Genomic DNA, 20,375 nt, shown 5'->3' with positions numbered 1-20,375 from the left:
ACAACAGTGACCTTTCTTGCTTTTCACTCCAAAGGTGAAAGAAATCATTGAATCCCCCGCCTTCAGAAGAGGGTGCATTTTCAGGAGGAAGCGATGGCTTCAGACAGCATATTTGAGTCATTTCCTTCATACCCACAGTGCTTCATGAGAGGTGAGTACGCTCTGGTCTTTTGATTCCTACTTTTGCTCAGTTTGGCAGATAACGAAATGGCAGCGCTATTGTAATCCGGGGCACGTAGCTCGGGCCGATTCCCCGTCTGTTTTGTGGAAAGAATTCAAACTCGGGCGTATGATTACAAGGCTATTGGATTACTTATTCATCAGATGGCAGCTCTTCAGAAATGTTTTAATAAATACTTAGCTAAGCTGTTGAAGTGTTCGGTCGGTGTGTGAGAACTTTGTCAAGTGCAAGTAAGTTGGGCTGCTCCTGATTAAGGTCAGAGAGATTAGAAAACTGGTGAGAAGCTCCCAGGGTTTTCTTTTCTGCCCCTTTGCCTGCGCCGAGGGTCCTGAGCTCAGCACGTCCAGGGACCCACAGCGCAGCCGGCCCTGGGGTTTAGCATGGGCGGGAGGCGGAGGCCAGGCTCCCAAACACACGTTAGACCGGCCTGGGGACTTTAGGGGCAAAGTGGCAGGCAGCTCAGTTGTCCTCTAAAGGCAGAGAGTACAGGAGATAGGCGGGTTTGACTGGGTAAAAAATACCCAGGATGGGGCCTCACTGTGCACTGAGGCAGCCAGCGTCTTTCAAGGTAGGAAAAGAAAAAAAACGCCAAGTTGTCGTGTACAGAGGTCTCTCCTGCAAAGAGCAATGAAGAAGTTTCCTAAGCCCAGCGTTGTCTCAGCTCTGGGTCTTCAGATCCCGCACTTCCATTTCGTAGGAACAGCCAGTGTGGAAAACCTGTCTGCAGTTTTGCAATCGGCCTCTTGAAAAATGTGCAAAGCTGTAGCCGGAGTTGCAGCTAGGAGGGTGTGAGTATGTGTGTGCATGTGCCTTTTGTGTATCTCTGGTGGGAAAAGAAGGCTGTGCTTAAACAAACAAAAATAATAACATAAGAATGTCACAAAGGCACGGCCGTGTGTCGGGGCACGCACTCTGACCAACGCCTGCAAAGTGTGGCTTGATGGTTTGGCAGAGCCGGCGTGGAGTGGGACAGGACGGGGGCATAATTAATTTTCTGGCTACAGACAGACACTCGCGCGCACCCAAATAGTATCTGTGACTCATTATTTATGCATACAGCCAAATGAGCAAGGGAATGCACAGAGCTGCCAGCCACTTTGTCACAACAAATGCTCTTGTGAATGCCGCAGAGCCTCTGTGCTTCCGGGTCCCTGAAATTTAAAAACTCGACAAAGCTCTGTGTGTGTGTGTGTGTGTGTGTGTGTGTGTGTGTGTGTGGTGTGTGTGTATGTGTGCACGCGCACGCGCTGGTGTGTATGGGGGTAGGGTTTCAGGAGAAGGGAAGAAAGCAAGTCATTAACTGATTCAAAGCTTCAAATTAGAGGGTTTGCAAGTGCTTCTTTCCTGGCAGCTGAGGACATTTTAGTGAAGTTGAATCATGCGAAGGGCGTGAGTCACTGTCCTCACAGCAGCGCCCGGGCTTCCGCGGCAGAGAGGCCAGTCGTTGGTGAGAAGCTGTGAACGCTCCCGGCTGCATTTCCTCTAGGCCACGAACAAGCAAAGGAAGCAATAGTTGCAGAATAACAGGCAGAAAGGTCTTCCTGCCTTTGCTCGGCTTTCAGTATTCTCCAAGCCATTATTGTTTCCCAGCTGATCCGCTCAGGAAGGCCGATTCAGGAAACTGGAAAACATTCCACCGGGCAATAGATTGGATTGTGTATGTGTCGTGCGGGGCTGCCTTCGAAGTGGTCCTTACAGGCCAGACAGCGGAACGGTGGAAGGACTTGGGGACCTGTTCAACTGCCAGGAACCAGAACAAGGGTAGGCCCTGACACAGAGCCACAGGGCCTGGCCAGGCTCACAGAAGTCACCGGGCCACCCCAGGTTAGGAACTAGGGGCATGCTGCTTTCAGGGAAGCGTTGTGGAGATAGCCCTGACACCCAGATCACGTCTCAGAAGGCCTAATGGAAAAAGGCCTTGCTCACGCCTTGGTCTCTGGAAAAGGAACTCAGGGGATTTATAATCTCTACCTTAATAATATCATTGGAGATTTCATTTCAAGTGAAATCTTGGCAATTTCCCTGTTGATTTAATCATGGTGGCCCTCCAAGGTGAGGGCTGACACTGTCCGCCTTAGCCATCCACACTCCCCGGGGTCAGAGAGGTGGCAAAATGTCATTGCCTTTGGTGCCATCTGGGCTCTGCCTGAGAGCGTGCCGCTAGGAGAGCTGTGTTGTTCGCCTCCAACAGATGGTTTCCTCTCGGGGTTCTAACTCCATTCCCGTAGACCGGCCATTAGCCACGTTCAGCCCCATGGTCACTTCTCGCTTCGCATAATTTATGGTGAGAGTTCCCTCCGCCGCTGCAGCGAGGACCGACAGGGGAAATGGCGTCTTGTTTTCTTCCTGGGATGTACTTTATCAGTCCGTGCAATCCTCACAGAAGGAAGCCCATAACTCATTTTGGGCAAAGTACACATGTGAAACGTGGCGGAGAGAGCGAGCTGTGGGACCAAGGATGGCGGGTTCCCTTGTTGGTGACAGGCAAGCAAGGGTCTGAAAGAGGGCATGCAAAGTGACTGTGGTCTACCGCAGAAAGCACCATGCTCTTCCCACCGCACCGGGCCAAGCGCTCACTTCATTTGCCTTGGGGACGAGGGAAGACGTGATTACAATTGCCTGGCATGAACACGCGTGGTCGGCAACGTACAGCCTTGCAGAGCCCCAATGCGCGTTCTCTCGTGTGGTGCAGGTTGCCAGCCCAAAGCGCGGCGGTAAGTGTGGAAAGGAAAAGCGGTGGCACAGACGTACTTTTGCAAAATCCTCAGGTAGCCTCGTTCTTAGAAGTGGCTTAGTGGTCTATGCAAAGCCTGACTGCTAATATGCCTCTGAGTTCCTAGAACCACAGGTAGAAATCTCAGCGAGGCTGACTCACTACTGTCTTCTTGGAGGCGGCTTTCGAAGGGAATGGCAGAATACGAGCCTGATGTGTGAGGTGCGCGCCTCTGGATTCTCAAGGGTCCAGATCGCAGAGAGCCGTAGATGAAACTGCACATGCGTAGTTGGCGATGCGTGAAATCGGTGTGGTTTTTCTAGGGCTACTGTGACAAAGTACCCCAGACCGGGTGACTTAAACATCAGGATGCCTGACCTTCCGATGCTGGAGGGCAGAATCCTGGTGGAGCTTTATTTGTTGAAGGCTTCAAGGTGTGAGGAGGACTGGTTTCTTCTGAGCCTCTCTCCTTGGCTTGTGGATGGTGGGCTTCTCTGTGGTCTCCCTCTGCACGTGTCTGTGTCCCAGTGTCCCCTCCTTATAAGGACACCAGACATATGGCATGAGGCATGAGGAGCCACCCTAATGATCTCACTTAACAGGCATCACCTGTGTTAAAACAAACAAACAAACAAACAAACAAACAAAAAAACCATCTCCAACCACAGTCACATTCTGAGGTGCTAGGAGTTAGGACTCTTCAACACAAGAATCTTGGAGGGGACACGGTTCAGCCCAAGACTTGCATCTTAACCGATCTGACTCCCTCTGGCCCATAAGAAAACTCTGCCTTTCTTTGGGGGCTCTCCTGGATGACCCCAAGTCCCTCGGTACAAAATAGAGCCTCGCATCTTGAAACTGCCCACACATTTTGAAACAAACAAAAAAAAGTGCTAAAAACCCATCTAAACTCATAATCCTATCCGTCGCCATGTTGTTGCTTTGCATGCTAACAAAACTTTGAAAATGACAAAGAAATTCTGAAATGTCTAAGCTTTAAAAGAGCAGAGAGCCATTCCCAAAAGAACCCACGCCTTGGTTCTACTCCCTCCAGCGGGATTGTATCTGTATTTCAGATTCTTCCAAGACACGTGCCGGCAGTGGGGGTGGGGAGTGGCAGGCCAGCAGAGGCGCCACACCTGCTCACACACCAAGGGCAGGGCCCCTGAGCAACCAGTAGCAGAAACCTGTGCAGAAAGGGCTGCTGAACCAGGGGCTAAGCAGCAAGAAGCCTTGAGAGCTTTGGGAACGAAACTAGCGACCAGGAGATTCTGTTGTTCCCTTGAAATAGACCTGAAATGTATGCTCAGAAAAGACCTGCCCCTTCACTGCGAAAGCAAGGTTGGGTCTGATGTTGGGGCTGGGCAGAGGAAGGTTCCAAGGCTGCCCACACAGAGATTTTATTAGAGCAACCAGGGCTTGGCTGGGTGTCGGTGTAGAGGAGAGAGCCTGGGAGGTTATGGGAACAGACAGCCCTGGCGGAAGGAGGAGGCGGGGAGAAGGGGGTGAATGTGGGGTGTGCACAGACTGCCCGGCGATGATGGACTTCTCGTTTCCATTTTTCCGACTTTAGCCAGGAGGCTTCTCTAGTGAGCCTCGGTTTCCTTGTCTGTAAAATGTGGACAGCGGTATCTCTTGTGACAGTCACTGAATTAAGTGGCCTGAATTAAGTCACCTGGGTCAAGTGCTCAGCACGATCACAGGAACGGTGCAGAACTATGAAGTTGGCTATCCATGTTCGGTTATCTCCGATGACACTTTGAAAATGACAAAGAAATTCTGAAATGTCTAAGCTTTAAAAGAGCAGAGAGCTCTTTTTGGGAAAGGAGAGGTCCCAGGGTCCTAGAGGAGGCTCCGTGGAGGAGGTGTTGCAGGAGTTAGAGAAGGGGTGGAGGGAGGGAGCCCACAGGTAAAGAAGGGGGGTCTCGGTGGGGGCGACGGCCATAGATCCTGGGCAAAGGTCAAGTGGCAGGAACCCCAGTGGGCTGTGGGAGGTGTTAAGTAAGTCGTCCTGATGGCCTTTTTTTCCCTCCATTGGCTTGTCACCCTTGCTTGACTTAGAAGTACCCACAAAGAGAACCAAAGAAGAGCCTGGGCCCTTTATACAATTCGACTGAACAAGCGTAGCTTTGAAGTATTGAGGCCCATCGGGCCATGTTGCAACACCAATTTTGACACATGTTTCTCCTCTTCGAGTGTACTGGTGCGGCGTTCCTTTCCTCAAGTCCCTCTTAGTGAAAAGGCCCTTTCTCCCTCGAACTCCATGCAAGTCCTCCAGACCTCGGAGATGCTGCCTATTTCTGTGCTTCTCACGACATTTCTAATCATGTACTTTATCAAAGCCCAGAAATGCTGGCGCCTGGGCTGCTCGCTGGTTGGGGGAGGGAGCAGAGGCCTGCACAGGAAGCTTGAGCTCATTTTCAGTTTTTCAGGTAGCTTCCTAGTGACCCAGATGAGTCATTAAATGTCTCTGTGTCTCATTCGAGTTCTACAAAAGGGGCTGGTGATGTTCTCAATGCGGCTGCCTCTGAGTTACAGAGTTCCTGTTTGAAATCTTTGAACACGTCAGAGAGCTACCATGGAGCACATCACACATTTCTTAGCTTCACAGCATGAAGGGACTGTTATTATTATTATTATTTTAGTTCCTGATAGGAAAGGTCATCCTACCATTTTTACACACTCGAAGCATTCTCCCACATTCACTCAAAAAATTTTTCTTTCTAATTCCCACTCTTTAGAGAATTCTCTAGAAGCTTCTCTGGTACCGGAGCAGAAAGTACAATCTGCAATACACGTTCCCTGTAGTTCTGGTTCCTTAAGTTCCCCCAACCCTCCTACTTGGTGCCACCAATCCCCACCGTTGAGCCTTTTTTTGCTGAGTAAAATAAGCCTTAGGCAATGTGTCTTTCTTGGCCTGTAACCCTTCCCCACCAAAAGATGTCATAACTATGATGGCCCCGAGTGGTGGAAAGGAAGCATTTCCTTTAAGAGCTTTGTCAACCCTGAACATAATGAGGGAGTGCTTTAGGAGAATTATGGGTGGTTCATGGTACACAAAACAGAACTCAAAAGCCTCAAGTAACCTTTGGCCAGTTGGAAAAGTCTGCTTGGTCACTCCTCTGGATTGCTGCCTTCCCCTCGTTGTCAGAGAGACACACTCTCATACTCTCAGCTTTGGAATCTCTCACTCTGCCTTCTTGCATGCTAATCTCCTGATAATACGGAATGATGCCCCAGAAGGGAGAGAGGAGCTAACATAGAGAAATAAGATGATCCAAAAGATGATTGCAATAATGCGTTTTACCACAGTGACATAAAAAAGTGTAAAGCTCCTGCTAGGGTTTATCAGTGAGAGTTCTGTTAGGAAAATCTGACTCTAGTGGCTTGAACAACGGGGTATGGACCTGTCTCTTGAGGCAGCCAGTTCAGAAGTGCAGCCCATGGCCCCTCAGATCTGTCCAGGCAGGAAGGAGGTGCCAACCCCTTCTCCTTGTGAGGCTCTGTCTTTTGCTTCAGGAAAGGAAGCCTGTCTCTGCAAACTTCCCCTTATAGATCTTGTAGGTCAGACCCATGTCACGAGGCCTCTGTTTGGAAGGTGCATGGGACAGTGGAGTCCACTCTGGCCTGTCCTAAGAGCAGAGGAAAGCAGAGGGCAGGTAGCTGGACCCCTGTGCACCATCTCCTAAGAGCAAAAGCGGTTCCTAGACTGTGTGCTTCCCGATGACATTGTGTCACATCTGTCCCTACACTTTCTGTGTCAGTAGCGCTTTGAAAATAGATGCAGAGAAACCCTGAATTCTTTAACTTGTGGATGGAAGCTGAGGCTGAGACACGGTGGTGGTTTTGGTTTGATTTGGTTTTTTGTTTTGTTTTGTTTTGTTTTTAAAGACTTCATTTATTTATTTGACAGAGAGGGAGATCACAAGTAAGCAGAGAGGCGAGCAGAGACCCCGATGCGGGGCTCGATCCCAGGACACCGGGATCATGACCTGAGTGGAAGGCAGAGGCTTTAACCCACAGAGCCACCCAGGCGCCCCCAGGGTGGTGTTTATTCTGGGTTGACTGACAGTAAAAAGGCAGGAGATGTGATGGGGCAGAGCTGGGGGCTGTTTACATGGAGTCAAGGTCACATCGATGTTCTTTGTGGAAGGCAGAATCACACTTGCCTCTCCTGTGAGAAACGCAGACAGCCTCACAAGCATGTTGCTTGTCCAAGAGGCACCCTGCCTGGCCCTGGGGCTGATGTGTTGGTCAATAACTAGAAATAGTTCACTTTTCCCTGGCCCTCGATTTTCTGCATTCTCGAAACCCCACAGCAGAACTCCTCACGACTTTTTTTTTTTTTTTAAAGAGATTTCTTTTCTACGGAACTTCTTGAGGGGATTTTTTTTTTTTTTTCTTTTTAGGTTGTCCTCTTCAACTTTACTGCAATATATTTTTATCTTCAATGGAAAATGACAGCCAGATAATAACTCTCCATCTAGGAGATAGACTGTTTATTCACACCTTGTATTTCTGCAAGTGATAGATTATTTCTGCTTTGTAATGATGGGCCCTGTCTGCTTCCTCAGTCAGGATGCAAAGATGTCTCCCGGCAAGTCAAAGCCTCCCTAAGAACAAAAAAAACTAAAAGAAAAAAAAAAATCTTCATTCAGTTTTCCCCTAAAATAAGAAACAATGTAAATCTTTCGTTTTGTTGTGCTGTAAGATCGGTGTGCACTTAGAGAATCGTTCATTTGGTGTGGGCCAGTGTCCTCCAGGCCCAGGGTCCTTGTGTGTATTTTCACATGGTCTTCTTTCTAAATAGTGAGCATTTTAGGAGCCCAGATGGAAAAGGTCACCAAAAATAGAAATCTTAGTTGGCTGGTTAGGTTTGCCCAATGGCTGTGCTGATTTTAAAATGGATGCTTCTTTGTGTCAACCCACAGCCTGTGCTAAATTGATTCAGACTCAAGGATGTGACTTGCCAAATCCTAAAAGCTAGTCCATTGAACTAAGAATTGTATGGTTCCAACATTTCGCACTTTGGGCTTCACCTTCCTCGCTAGCTACCCAGCTCTTACTCCTGGTGTTTGGGATGTCCTCCACGGAGACTATGAGTCCTAAAAAGAACATTTCCTGGTCTCTGGTGGCGAATGAAACCATAAGAGGAGTGACAAATCGATACAGCCTGAGAGCTCCAAAAGCAGACCTGTCTCTCCCTCTCCTTGAGAGCTACCGTGTCCTGAGCACAACTTGAGTTCTCCTGAAAATGTATAGGATTTCAGACATTCTTTTTTCATTATTAGAGCTCAAAGAAATGCCTAGAAGCTCTTGCGCGAGTCAGTTTGCCAGATAGGGGTGTGTTTAAAAGAGCCAACAAGTCACTTAGAATCCTAAACATACTGTATGCTCCTCTGTGGTCACGGGCCACCCTGGAGCGAGCCTTCTCAGGGGCGAGAAACAAGTTGTCAGAGCAGCGTTCTCATTGTTCAAGGTAGAAGCAGTTTCCTTCTGCTGTGCAAAAAATTTTAGCTTGCATATCCTTCAATGGTTATTTTTTATGTTAGCCTCAAAATGTGTGAAAGGGAATGGAGGTAAACTGAAATACATTGGTTTGGGGGCCATTTTATTTCCCCCTCTGGGAGTAGTTTTAATGCCAACTGCGGTTTGCTGTCCTTTATCACATAGCTTCTGCTGCCCTTGAACTCTGTGCACCAAACCCCTCATTTCATGCCATGTGCAGGCAGATTCTGTGCAGCCCCATCCCCCTCCCCAGCAGTCACAGCTGGACCTGACACTCATCCACTTTGCACGGGCATAATTTGTAAAAATCTGAAACTGCGTATATGTATAAAACCCATCCAAGGGTCTGGAGGACCTGTGAGGAAGGAAAAAGAGCTGTAGACTTTGGGAGTCTTCTCTCCTGTCCCAGCCCTTTACCGGCTGGCGCACATAATGTGGTGGGGATGGGGGAAAATGAACTCACACAGGCCCTGGCAGGTGTGAACAGAAACTCAAGCGCCAAGGTCATTATTATTGAAACTACTGTTTGTTTATACAGATCAGAATGGCTCTGACTCCCAAAGTTCTAGAGCAGAGGAACAATTATTAAACAACCTTAAACAAAGTTTAAGACTGTGAAGGGGGTGGGGTCATGTAAAGAGGTACAAATGCCAACAATGGGCATTCTGTTCAGCTGCCAATCATCCTACATCATTGCTTCACATTTTAAAAAAGAAGCTATGCCTCCCATACACTTCCCACTTCCCTCTGGGTTAAGTTCAAAACAAAGAGATCATTGTATCAGAGGGGTGGATTAATCTGTTTAAATAACAAATGTACCATGAGACAGGGTCCCGTATGATGCTTTCGAGGTTATGTGTTATATAGTTCTATAGAGATAACTCTATATAGTTTCAGTCGGCATTTGAAACTGCGTAATTGTAGAACTCTCCCAATACAACTGTTTGTATGACATATGATACATAGTATATAATACGTAATGCGTAATATATAAAGTATGTATGGAGTGATCATAGGTGGCAGATTCCACCTGGGAGTCTCCATGATTAGCAGACAGCTCTCCTGATCTTCCTTAATTACTCTTTTCATTGGTCAGACACCACAGCCATTTATAGGCTAAATCCCTTTCATTGCGGGGGAACATTAAACAGGGCCACTACTTAGATGGAGCCGGGCAGAAGCTTAGGAACAAAGCTGCCGGCGGAAGAGCCTCCTCTGCCCTGGTGTGATTTGGAGGTTCTCACCCGCCCTGTGGTTTGGATGTTCTCTTTTACCCGATAAACCCGGCAATGCTGTAGCTCAGCTACCCACCACATGCCCGCCACCCCATTAAGCAATTTTAGGGTTAACCAGGTTGGTTTGAATGAGAGTCTATTTGAAATCTGAACAACCAGAGGAACTGTGTGTTCACGCAGAGGGGTGAGAGGAGGCTTGGGCCGGGCTGCCAGCCTCCGGCTCTCGAAGGAACCCTTAGGAAGTGGGAGAATGCTGTTTTCCCATAGGATTTGAACCCAGGCTACAGCTCCCATCGAGGTTATAGGTCCTCCCAGCACTCCCGATTCAAAGCACTTGGACTCTCAAGTAGTCTCTCTCAAGAAAAATAAAGACTTTTCCTCTCTCGAACCTTCTCTCTCGCTTTCATGTGCACACACGCACGCACGTGCACACAAACACTTGTAGAGCCTAGCATAAAAAATCTGTATGCCTTAAAGAACCCAGTGGGATTTCTCCCCATGATGGACTGAACTGGACAAAGCTTTTTGTAGGTGGTACAGGAACTTCTGAAATCGAGAGTCATTTCCAAACCCTTTTGATCATGTGACATACAAATAAAACTTAATTAGCATGCCTCAAAACCTAGGCATAGTTATTTACTTACAAACGACATGCCTGCCCTACTATACTGATGTAATTATGGCCTATGCATCATAAAACACATCCTAAAAATAGACATTGAAATAAGAGACACCTGAAAGTGCAAGTTGCAATGCTTTTTCCTCCCCCTCCAATAATACCTCAATGTGACACGGTAAGTTTCCAGATAACCTGCAAATTTCTTATCTTGTTAACTGGGACTCAGCTTCCACAAGCAAACCTTTCTTTGTTCTTCACCTGGAAGCTTCAACTCACGTTTCAGCATAAACTTCATTCCAGAAGGAATCCTGTGTGTTTCACCATGAGGTCCTTTTCTCTGAGCTGTCTTTGATAGGGAGACCAGAAAGACAGGCCTGACTAGAGGGTGTGGGTCATGGACGGAGAGGGAGGGCAGGGAGTCCAGGGGGTTGGGATCCGGGGGTTGGTTTCTACTGTCACCAGCACTTACCACCTGTGTGAATTGAAGCCATTCCCCTAAACCTGCAAAGCCCGAGTCTCTCATCTGTCAAGTGGGTACAATGATCCCTACTATGCATGGTTGGCAAGAGGATTTGAGATAAAATACATGAAACAGTGGACACATAAAAGAAGTAAGCAGGTAAAAAGTAACCCTGAGAAATGCCACAGGCAAGGGCAGGGAAGTAACCTCTGCTAAGCCCAGAACACAGCTTGCGGCTGCGCCAAGAGCCAGGCACGTGCTGAGATGACCGACTGGGCCAACTTCCCTCACCATGGAGCAGCGCAGAAATGACTGTAGTGCTTTTCGGCTGAGGGCTGAGCTCACCAGAGTTAAACTGATCGGAGTCAAGCTGGAATTTATTGAGCATAAGCTATGTACCAGCAGGGCATGGTGCCAAGCATTTTCTTGTGTTACCTCATTAAATCCTTCGCACAAACCTAGGAGTAGGAATTCTTGTGACTAATCTGGTTTTATTGAGGGAAGTGTGGCATGCTGAAGTTAGACAACTTGCTTGAGGTGAGATGCTGCTAGTAAATGCGGGAGCCAGGAACAAATGGAGGTGTTCACTGCAGAGCCCACGGTCTGTCCACAGGAAAGTCACCATCCTCTTGGTTTGATAGGTGATTTGGTTAGAGACTGGTCAGGGCCCCTGGACAGCAGCTGACACTGTGTGCATTGAGGGTAGAGGGAGGTTGAACCTCAGGTGGCCAGGAGTACCATCCACGGTCTGGGACTGCTTCCATGACACTGGGCACACTCAGTGCCTTCGAGTCCCTCCCGTCAGTATCAGTGCTGTCTTCTCCCGCTCCTTTTACCCTTCCGGCCCCTCCCCATCAGAGCCGCCCCCAAGGGAAATGTTCATGTGGATCCAAGGCAGTCCACAAGAGACACTTCTGTAAGCCAGTGATCTCAAACCAGAGGGTGAGCCAGGATAACCTGTTCCCAAGACAAGAGTGAAGTGCTGGTTTAGGCGGGGAGAGAAGCCATCACTAAGTATTTTTTCCCAGCCAGTTGTCTTCATCTATCAGTCTGGGAATCCAGCAGGGGTGACCCTCTCCTGAAGCAGCAAGGCACTTTCCAGAACGTCTTAGGGAGGTGCTCACTCTCAGAATTCCAGCTGTCCCTGCACTCTGGCATGATTCTGAGAGATGGTACTGCCTTAAATTTGTGGCTCAGGTGCCTCTCTTGCCCCATCCTGGTCCATGTCCAGGACCCAACATACAGAAGAACCCACAGAATGATCTGGCCAGTCACCAGGGGCCTCACTCCTGAGTTCATCCTCTAGGAAGCCCCCCAGAACCTACACTGCCATGACCCTGAGTCTGGCCAGGGTTTTCAGTGAAGGTTCCAGCGAACATTCCTATCTAGTTATTTCTATGGTTGAGATAAAAAGTTGACCTGGAAGCTGTGGATTTGATTCTGACAGCAAGAAGTGGCTTCTGCCCCTCCTGTAAACAGGACCGTCCACATCTCCAGGGGCCAGTTGCAGAGCTAGAGACCCACTCCCTAGTGAGTCTTTCAGAACAGTCTCTCCACCCTTCGGCAGAAACATTTATCAATTTCAAAAGTGCTCTGACATCATTACAAATCCTGTTTTCAAGTAGGTGGGTTTGAGGTTTTCTTTTTTTTTTTAACCTTATTTGTATAAAAGGCATTTCTCATCTGGGTTTTCTACGACCAGTCCCACGGAGTCACAGAAAGTTCCTTCCCTTTCTCTTTGGGCTCCACGTGGCAAAGGCCGCAAGAATTAATTACATTCCCCCCCAAAGCCAGCTCACAGCCAGTGAAAGGCCCCTGCTCACAGAGAATGCAGAGAGCCCGCCAGGCTCTAATTGCTGCTATGCAAACATCTTAATGGGAACAAATTAAAAGGCTCTCAAGCTAATTATTCTCTACAATAAAAAAAAAGAAACAGTAAACTAATAAAAGTCCTTTGGAAAGGTGATTTCTGTATTACCTCAAATGAGTTGGCTTTCCTTATGCAGAGTGTGCAATTGACAGGGGAATAAAAACTCCATGGTGTTACACTAGAGATTATATTTTGGGAATTCTTGTGACTCAGAAAACGCCCCTGCGTGCTTATTTAGGGCCCCGTGCACACCCCTCAGGGCCTGGCCTGCCCGGCCCCACTTCCCTTCCTCCCTCCTTCTCTGTCTTCCCTCCGTGATCTCTACTTGACTATCACCCAAGCTCTGGTTTTTGCTGGGCAATCCTGGCCCCCAGGCGCACAGTGGCCCCCCTGTGAGGCCCAAGCTGCCCACGTTGACCAAGTCAAGTTAGGCTCAAGCATGTCATTCACATAGCATTGCTTCAAACAGCCTCATCTGTCCCTTCCCTGTTCTACTCGAGACCACGCAGCCTGACGGAGCAGAAGACCAAGAAGAGCCCTCAGCGCCCATCATCACCGATGAGCCTGGGCAGCTCCTCCTGCAGGACCCTTGACAGGTTCTGGACCAGGAGGAAGAGAGGGAAGAGCCCCTCCACCAGGCTCCGTCGGATCTCACACACACTGCACTGTTTTGGGGAAGGGTTTGTGAGTCAGGGGACAATGAAGTTTCATCGCTGCTTATTAATGGGAAGGACAACCAACATCCACCAGGTGCTTACAATGCATCAGGCACATTGCCACCATCCACTCTTTTAATAAAAAAAAATAAAAATAAATAAATTAAAAAAACAAAAACAAAACCTTAGGAGAAAAGTACAGCTCTTAATGCCCATAGCATAACAATAAAAAAGACGCATGAAGCAAAGCTGGGTTAAGGAAGCAGCCCAGGCCACAGTGCTGGCGGGAGGCAGAGCCCAGCTTGAATGTCTCTGGCTTACCCCCTCCCATCCTATGACGCAGTGGCCTGGCTGGCAATGGACACAGTTTGCAGTGTGTTATAGGAGCTCGGGGCTGACTCGGGGTCTCGAGTCCGTGCTGTGTGCACCCTTGCACTGTGATCTTCTGCTCCCTGTGAGCAGAGAGGGCAGGGGTTTGAGATACTTCAGTTTTGACGCTGTAAGGGAAAGGCCTAGGCACGCTGAGAATTTGCCTTCCAATAATTCTGTGCTGAGTTGCTCAACCTCACCACTGCTCACCCTGGGGATCAGACCTTTCTTGGCGAAGGAAAAGTGTCTTGTATATTGTAGGACGTATAAGCAGCAGCCCCTGGACTGCACCCACTCAATGCCAGTAGCTTCTTCTCCCCTGGTTGTGACTATCAAAAATGTCTCCAGACATTGTCAGATGTCCCCGGAGAGATGAAGTCACCCCTTTTTGAGAACCACTGCTCCAGAGAAACCTTGGGAACCGATGCACTATTGTTGCTCCTCATCTACTTACAGGTCCAAAGAAATAAAAAGATGCGGTAATTCTGACCCTTTCCAACGTGTTTGTATCCACCCCACCTGGTTGGACCTCTGCTCCACCCACCTCCCAAAGCTGTTTTAGGCTGTTCACAAAAACTGACAGTCCCTTGGAAGGGGCCTTGAAATTAGGGTGCTCAGCCATATTCCCCATAATTAAGAGCAGAAAATAAAAGGCATCCACAATTCCAGTCGGCTGAGGACAAACAAGAAAGAATCGGTAGCCTGGGATTACTTTTTAGAAGAAGCCAGGCCTATTAACCCGACCTTCAATAGTTTTTCTAGGGCAAGGGAGAGAAAATTAGGTACTTTTAGAACAACACTTCCAGATTGCTGTGGTTGGCACACATCATCATTAAAATTCAGGAGAAGGAAGTCATCCCATAGGAAGTGATGATAGAGCATTGTAGAGAACATCAGATTTTATTGAGCAAGCACTATTATGTAGCATTTCCTAAGGACAAGGCCCTGGGTTAAGTGCCAACAAATAGGAGCTCACATCACTGTTGTCACCTATATGGTGGGGACAGTTAGTCTCCTTGTTTTACATAGAGGGGAACTGGGGAACAGACTGGCCAAAAAACTCATCCAAGTTCACACAGCTGGGAAGAAGCTTGGCTGGACTCTCCACTCATCTGGTGTGGGGTCTTGAGCGCTTAACCACTAAACTAGGCATACTTAAGAGATGGTCTTCTAGAGAGGGTATGACTTGGGCACTCGTGTTCTTTGTAATAAATTAAAATTAAATTAAATTTGTAATAAATTAAAAAATAAATTAAAATTAAAATTAAAAATGAATGATCTTGTCCTCTAAACACAAACATCAAGGGAAATAGGATGGAGAATTGACAAGAAAAGAGCTCTTCACTGTTTCAAAATTATTTGAAGTACTTGAGTGCCCTTCAGAGTCCTGATTTTGAACAAATCATTTTCTTTCCTTTTTCATATTGGGTTTGTCAGCATGTCTTTGATGAAGACTCTTGATATCTAGAAGAAAGGCAATCAAAAAGACCAGGTAAGGGTAGTTTCAAGGACCCAGAGATCATTGAAAATTTAGCCAAAAGTTTCAGAAATGCTGAAGTACATTCAATTTCACTTTTCTACAGATAATTTTTAAATCCTCTTTGGGAAAATGCTGCTTCTGCACCACTGTCATTGCTCCTATGATTTCTGGTAGCAGGTTTATTAAAGACACTCAGCAGGCCCTTTGTTCAGTGCAAGGAAGTCACTGTGCAATTATAAGTCCTGGGACATGCGTCTGTGGAGAATGCTGAAGAACAGAGAGCAAGGCTTCCCCACATCCTCATCACAGACATAGACAAGCACAGTCTGTGTTTGCCTCCTAAAGCCATGGGGCTACCAGAGTGATGCAGTGATGGCCAAGACTTCTAGGGTGCCCAATGGGATCTCATGCAATAGGGCACATCCCAGTTCCGACTATTATTTATTCATTCATATATGTAGTGCTGTACCTACCAAAATGTAATTCAATGTTTTCTGTTTATAAATGTATTCTCCTAGACACTCTGAACTCTTTGAGAAGTAATCTCATGTCTCCCTTTTCTCTTTTTTTACAACACCTGACAAGGTATGGGCACTAACCAAATGTTGGATGGATGGATGGATGTTTGGTGGATGGGTGGATGGATGTTTGGATGGATGGATGGATGGATGGATGGATGGATGGATGGATGGATGCATGGGTGGGTGAATGGATGTATGTATGGATGGATGGATGGATGGGTGGATGGATGGATGGATGGATGGGTGGATGGATGGATGGATGGATTGGTGGATGAAAGGAAGGATGCATGGACAGATGCATTGATAGGCATATGAACAGATAGATCAATAAATCCTTCAGTCTTGTGCTTGCTGCTGAGATGTAGAGACCCCAATGGTATGAACAGAAGAGGCTGCAGTAGTCTCTCCAGCCACACAAACACAGCAAGGTGCAAGAAATTAGGGCCTCTACCCACAGTTGGTCCTCCCCCCAACTCTTATAATTATCTAAGGATAGGAAAGTGTACGTGGGGATATTAGAGTAAACAGAAGCAGGCAACATAGGGTTGTTTCCACCTTTGTCCAAAGGGTTTTGGGTTGGAAAGTCTGGTGGGTGTCCATTGTGGGAAGGTGAGCAAGTGTGCAAGAAGAAGCACATGAGAAAGTGCTTTATACTTTTTTAACAAAAATTGATTTATTTATTTTAGAAAGAGAGAGCATGCAGGGGGAAGGGCAGAAGGAGAGGGAGAGAGAATATCAAGCAAGCAGACTCTGTGCTGAGCATGGAGCTTACTGCATGGCTTGATACTACGACCCTGAGATCACAACCTGAAATCATGACCTGAGCCAAAATAGTCAGAAGTTTAATTTCGACTGTGCCACCCAGGTGCCCTGACTGGATTGTGCTTTAAAATGAGTACCTATATAGAGAAATAAATGCCTATACCCAAGAGAGTTTCTAATCATAGGACAGATAATAAGGTCCACTCCATTTTCCATGGGGTTATCTCTAAAACATCAAACAAAAAACAACAGAAATGATGTCCTCTGTTCTTCTGTTACCGACTCAAAAATACCTTTTCTATGGGAAAGCGAAACCATTTGTCTCCTGTCCAAAAAAAAAAAGAACAAATGGAGAACCAGAAAAAGTTTGGTACATAACGTGCAGAGGATTTGTCCGTAGGGTCTCTGTTTTGCCTTTCTCGGTAAAGTCTCAGGGAGCTGAGTGGACACACAAACTGACCCTTGGACGGCTAGCCCAGGGCACCTGGCATGCTTTCTGCATACCTCTCAATTTAGGGGAAAATGTTCCTCAGTGAACTACTGGGCGGTTGATGTTGCATATATGTGTTCCCCATTCTACTAGGAGACCATCCGCATCCATTGAACAACTGTTGTATCTTGTGCTCCTGACCACCACTGACCATTCCCCCAAAGCCTGTCTGCACCTAAATCTCCCTCAGCCAGGCCTGAACCCCAGTCACGTGGACACAGCCAGCTTTGCCCACAGCCACGTCTGCACCTAGAAGGGATCCTGTCAAGGCTGGCCCTCATCCTTTGTTCCATTCAGGAACGCTTCTTAGTGGATTCTCTGTCCAAATAAATGCCTTCTTATATTTGTAATTTCCTTCTTTTCCTTAAGGTTTGTTCCCATGCTTCCTTTCCCATGGATCTGCAAATTCAGTCCCCTTTTTCATTTATTTAGACCATATATCAGGAACTTCTTCTTAGACTAGCCTTTTCTCATTACTTTTCCCATTTTCTTCACCATGCTTATCGCCTTCAGAGATCTTAAATCAGTGGTTCTTAACTAGATGGAGAGGGTGCGAGGCAAGGGGTAAGGTAGCCCCTGGGGCACATTTTCAGTTGTCACAGTTTGTGGGGGGACAGAAGTGCGCAGGCATCTAGCAGGTTGAGGCAAAAGTGCTACCACACACCTTACAACACAGAAGACAGTCCTCCCCACCAGAGAATGATCAGGCCCCAAATGTAAATATCTACAACCTGAGAAATCCAACCTTGTCTTATCACCTTGTATTATCAGGGTTATGGCTGCAGAGATATATTTTTGTCTTTATTCCCTCTTGGTGTTTTACTTTCTGGAAAGTGGGGACCCTCCTCCCTGAAACTGGAGAGACAGTTAGGCATGTCTTCAGAGGACAAGTACCTATGGAAAGGTAGATTTAGATGGTCTTAGAAATTATGGTCACAGAGGTCGTCTGGGGATCCCAAGGATTTTTCACTGTTTGGTATCTCCTATAAGCACATCAATATTATAAAAGAGGATCTGAATCTCTTTACTATATGGAGGAGGAAGCTATCACCTTAAACAGATGTTCTGAAGACTAGAGTAAAGACTTTGAGTATCAGAGGAAAAGGAAGAAGACAGATAAGAGACAAGAGAACCAGCATGAAGAACAAGCCCAGAGACAGCATTTAGAGACACCAGATCACAGGCTGGGGAGAGAAGATAAGGAGGAACCAGGAGTCCTAGAAGCAGTGTTTGGGGGCACTTCCACACCAGTCAGGACAGCGACCAGATGGCCCACAGGGATGTGCCTAAAACAGAAGGGATTCTTACTGAGTCCAAAGATTCCCTTAAGGGAGAAGTTAAGGATTAGAGGGCAACAGTGGGCAAGTGATTGAGATGCAGTGAAGGTGCCTGAGGCAAGGAATAGCCAGACACACCAGAAAGCATACTTGAGCTGCAGGGCAGGGCATTATGGGTCACAGGTTCCTACTGTGTGTTAGGTTGCCAGGTGGTCTCCATACATTACCCCACCTGCCTCCCAAAGCCTTATGAGCAAGTATTATGATGTTGAGTTTGAAAGTAAAAACATGGAGGCCCAGAGATAACAAAAATAAGAATTTAGAATTCAGAAAGGCTAGGAAAGAAAGTCAAGGTTGTAGGAGCAGTAATCCTAGCTATGTCAGGATTAAAGGTGAGGTGTATTTATTGCTAAATCATTAATACACTACAATGCTTTTATTCTGTTTAGTTATATGCAATGCATGAAATTTCCTCTAATTTGAGCTCAAAGTAGGCTGTTCAGCTGACCACCAACTGCCACAAAAGGAAGGAGGGAGGTTAGCTGGAGCACGGGATACAGTGGGGAGAGGCCACCCAAGAAATCCACCCCTGGGGGATGAGTATAAAAAACAAACATCTATCCTTTGGTTCATAGATATGATCATCTGGATTTCAAGTAAAGCAGAAACTATATTTAGCAAAAAGAAAATCTTTCTCCACTTCACAGGGCAAGCACATGAGCTAGGGGTTCACACTCCCTTTCCCCCACTCTCTCTGTGTCTTTCATGAACCATATAACCAGGTTCTCAACCCTACCGTCACCACTCCCGTTCCCCTTCCCAGTCTCTTCTGATCCCAGAGCTACAGTGTGCCTGGTTAATCACACTGTGTAAAACATGTTAGCAATGACCCATCACAAATGTACTGAATGGTTGATACACTCATGGCCATGTGTTACAGAAGATGGCCTAGAAGACAAAGATGATATGGCATGGGATAGCCCTCGAGGAACTTACTGTCTAGTAAAGGAGGCAAAGCCCAAGCAGGAGAAATAGTCCGTGAACAACACGGTCATTGAACAGCACGGTGTAGATGTAAGAAGCATCACAAACCAGGAAGATGACTGGTTGCTGAATGAGAAGCAGCAATCTGAGGGGACCCCCGAGAAGAGGTTGTCTTATCCAGGGCTGAGAAAAACAGAGGAGATGACATGAATGAGATAGCCAGTCGAGCTGGTTCAAGAGATGCTCACGGGCAATGAAGAGACCGCACCAGTTCACTAGCGAGCAGCAAAATTGGAGCCAGATCTTTGAATGCTGAGGCGAGGAGGCTGGACTTGAGCTTGCTACCCAGAGGATTCTAAACTTGGCCCTACAGAAGAATCCCCTGCAGGGTCTGTTAAAATGCAGATCCTTGAGCCTCTCCAGGTATCTCAGGAGGCCCCAGGAATCTGCATTTTAAAAGCCCTGTAACCTTGGTGGGACTCTGAGAAACACTCGGTAACAGGAAGCCTTTGACTGGTTTTGATGAAGTCAAAACAGAATCTTCATGAAATTTCAGGGTTTGGCAAAATTTAGCAGAACCTATTCCTATATCTGACAGCTCGTACCTCCTCTGGAGGGACTTATTCGTTGAGATGGCGCATCTTCTTGTGATTTTTTCCTCACATCCTATGGATTTTTCTAGTCTGGTGTCTCAGAGCTGAGATCATACTTTCTGCTTATTATATATGACTCAAAAACATATATTTCAAAGTGTATGCTATAGGATTCTAAAGTTTGTGTGAGATCAAGTTGGGTCTAGAATACTTAAATATGGGCTCCAAATTCTATACTGTTGCCCCAAACTCTGCAGCTCATGAAAAAGCTGTGGCGTTGTGGGAATTCTAACAGTGAGATTGAAATGTCTTCCTCACCAGGAAGACCCTGACTGCCTGGGGTTTTTTTGTGTGCGTTAGGTTTTATTTATCTGTCACATGCTACCTCTTCCCCACTACCTTTGGGCTCAGAAAGTAACCTAGACTCTCTTGAGCCCCTGAAGGTGTTCCCAATTGGGAGGTTAAAAATCCCTTAACTTGTTCAAATTTTCATTCCCTCTGGAGCAGAAAGGAGTTTCCTTTTCCACCAGCAAGGCGGCTAGTGTTAAACCAGAGCCACGGGAATAAGTACAGCTTGCCTGAAATACTTGGGGGCATCCATTAGGATACGCTCTAATGTGGAATCCTGTGCTCGAGGCTTGTAGGCTCTACAGAGAA

The 20,375-nt window shown here is 47.0% G+C and overlaps 1 protein-coding gene across 4 annotated transcripts in view; it reads left to right on the top strand.

Annotated features, from left to right (window-relative positions):
- The window catches only part of RUNX1 (RUNX family transcription factor 1), a 244,161-nt gene that overhangs the window by 307 nt on the left and 223,479 nt on the right, over positions 1–20,375 (top strand). For all 4 annotated transcript variants that reach the window (XM_059392311.1, XM_059392312.1, XM_059392308.1 and 1 more), the window contains exon 2: positions 35–151. In XM_059392311.1, coding sequence (XP_059248294.1) covers positions 94–151 — 58 coding nt within the window. In that variant the 5' untranslated portion in view covers positions 35–93. The remainder of the gene's footprint in view (positions 1–34; positions 152–20,375) is intronic.

This window comes from Mustela nigripes, chromosome 2 (genome assembly GCF_022355385.1).
Source record: "Mustela nigripes isolate SB6536 chromosome 2, MUSNIG.SB6536, whole genome shotgun sequence".
In the NCBI taxonomy this organism is placed as follows: Eukaryota; Metazoa; Chordata; class Mammalia; order Carnivora; family Mustelidae; genus Mustela; species Mustela nigripes.
The sequence above is the reverse complement of the archived record's forward strand: the minus strand, read 5'-3'. Positions and strand labels throughout refer to the sequence as shown.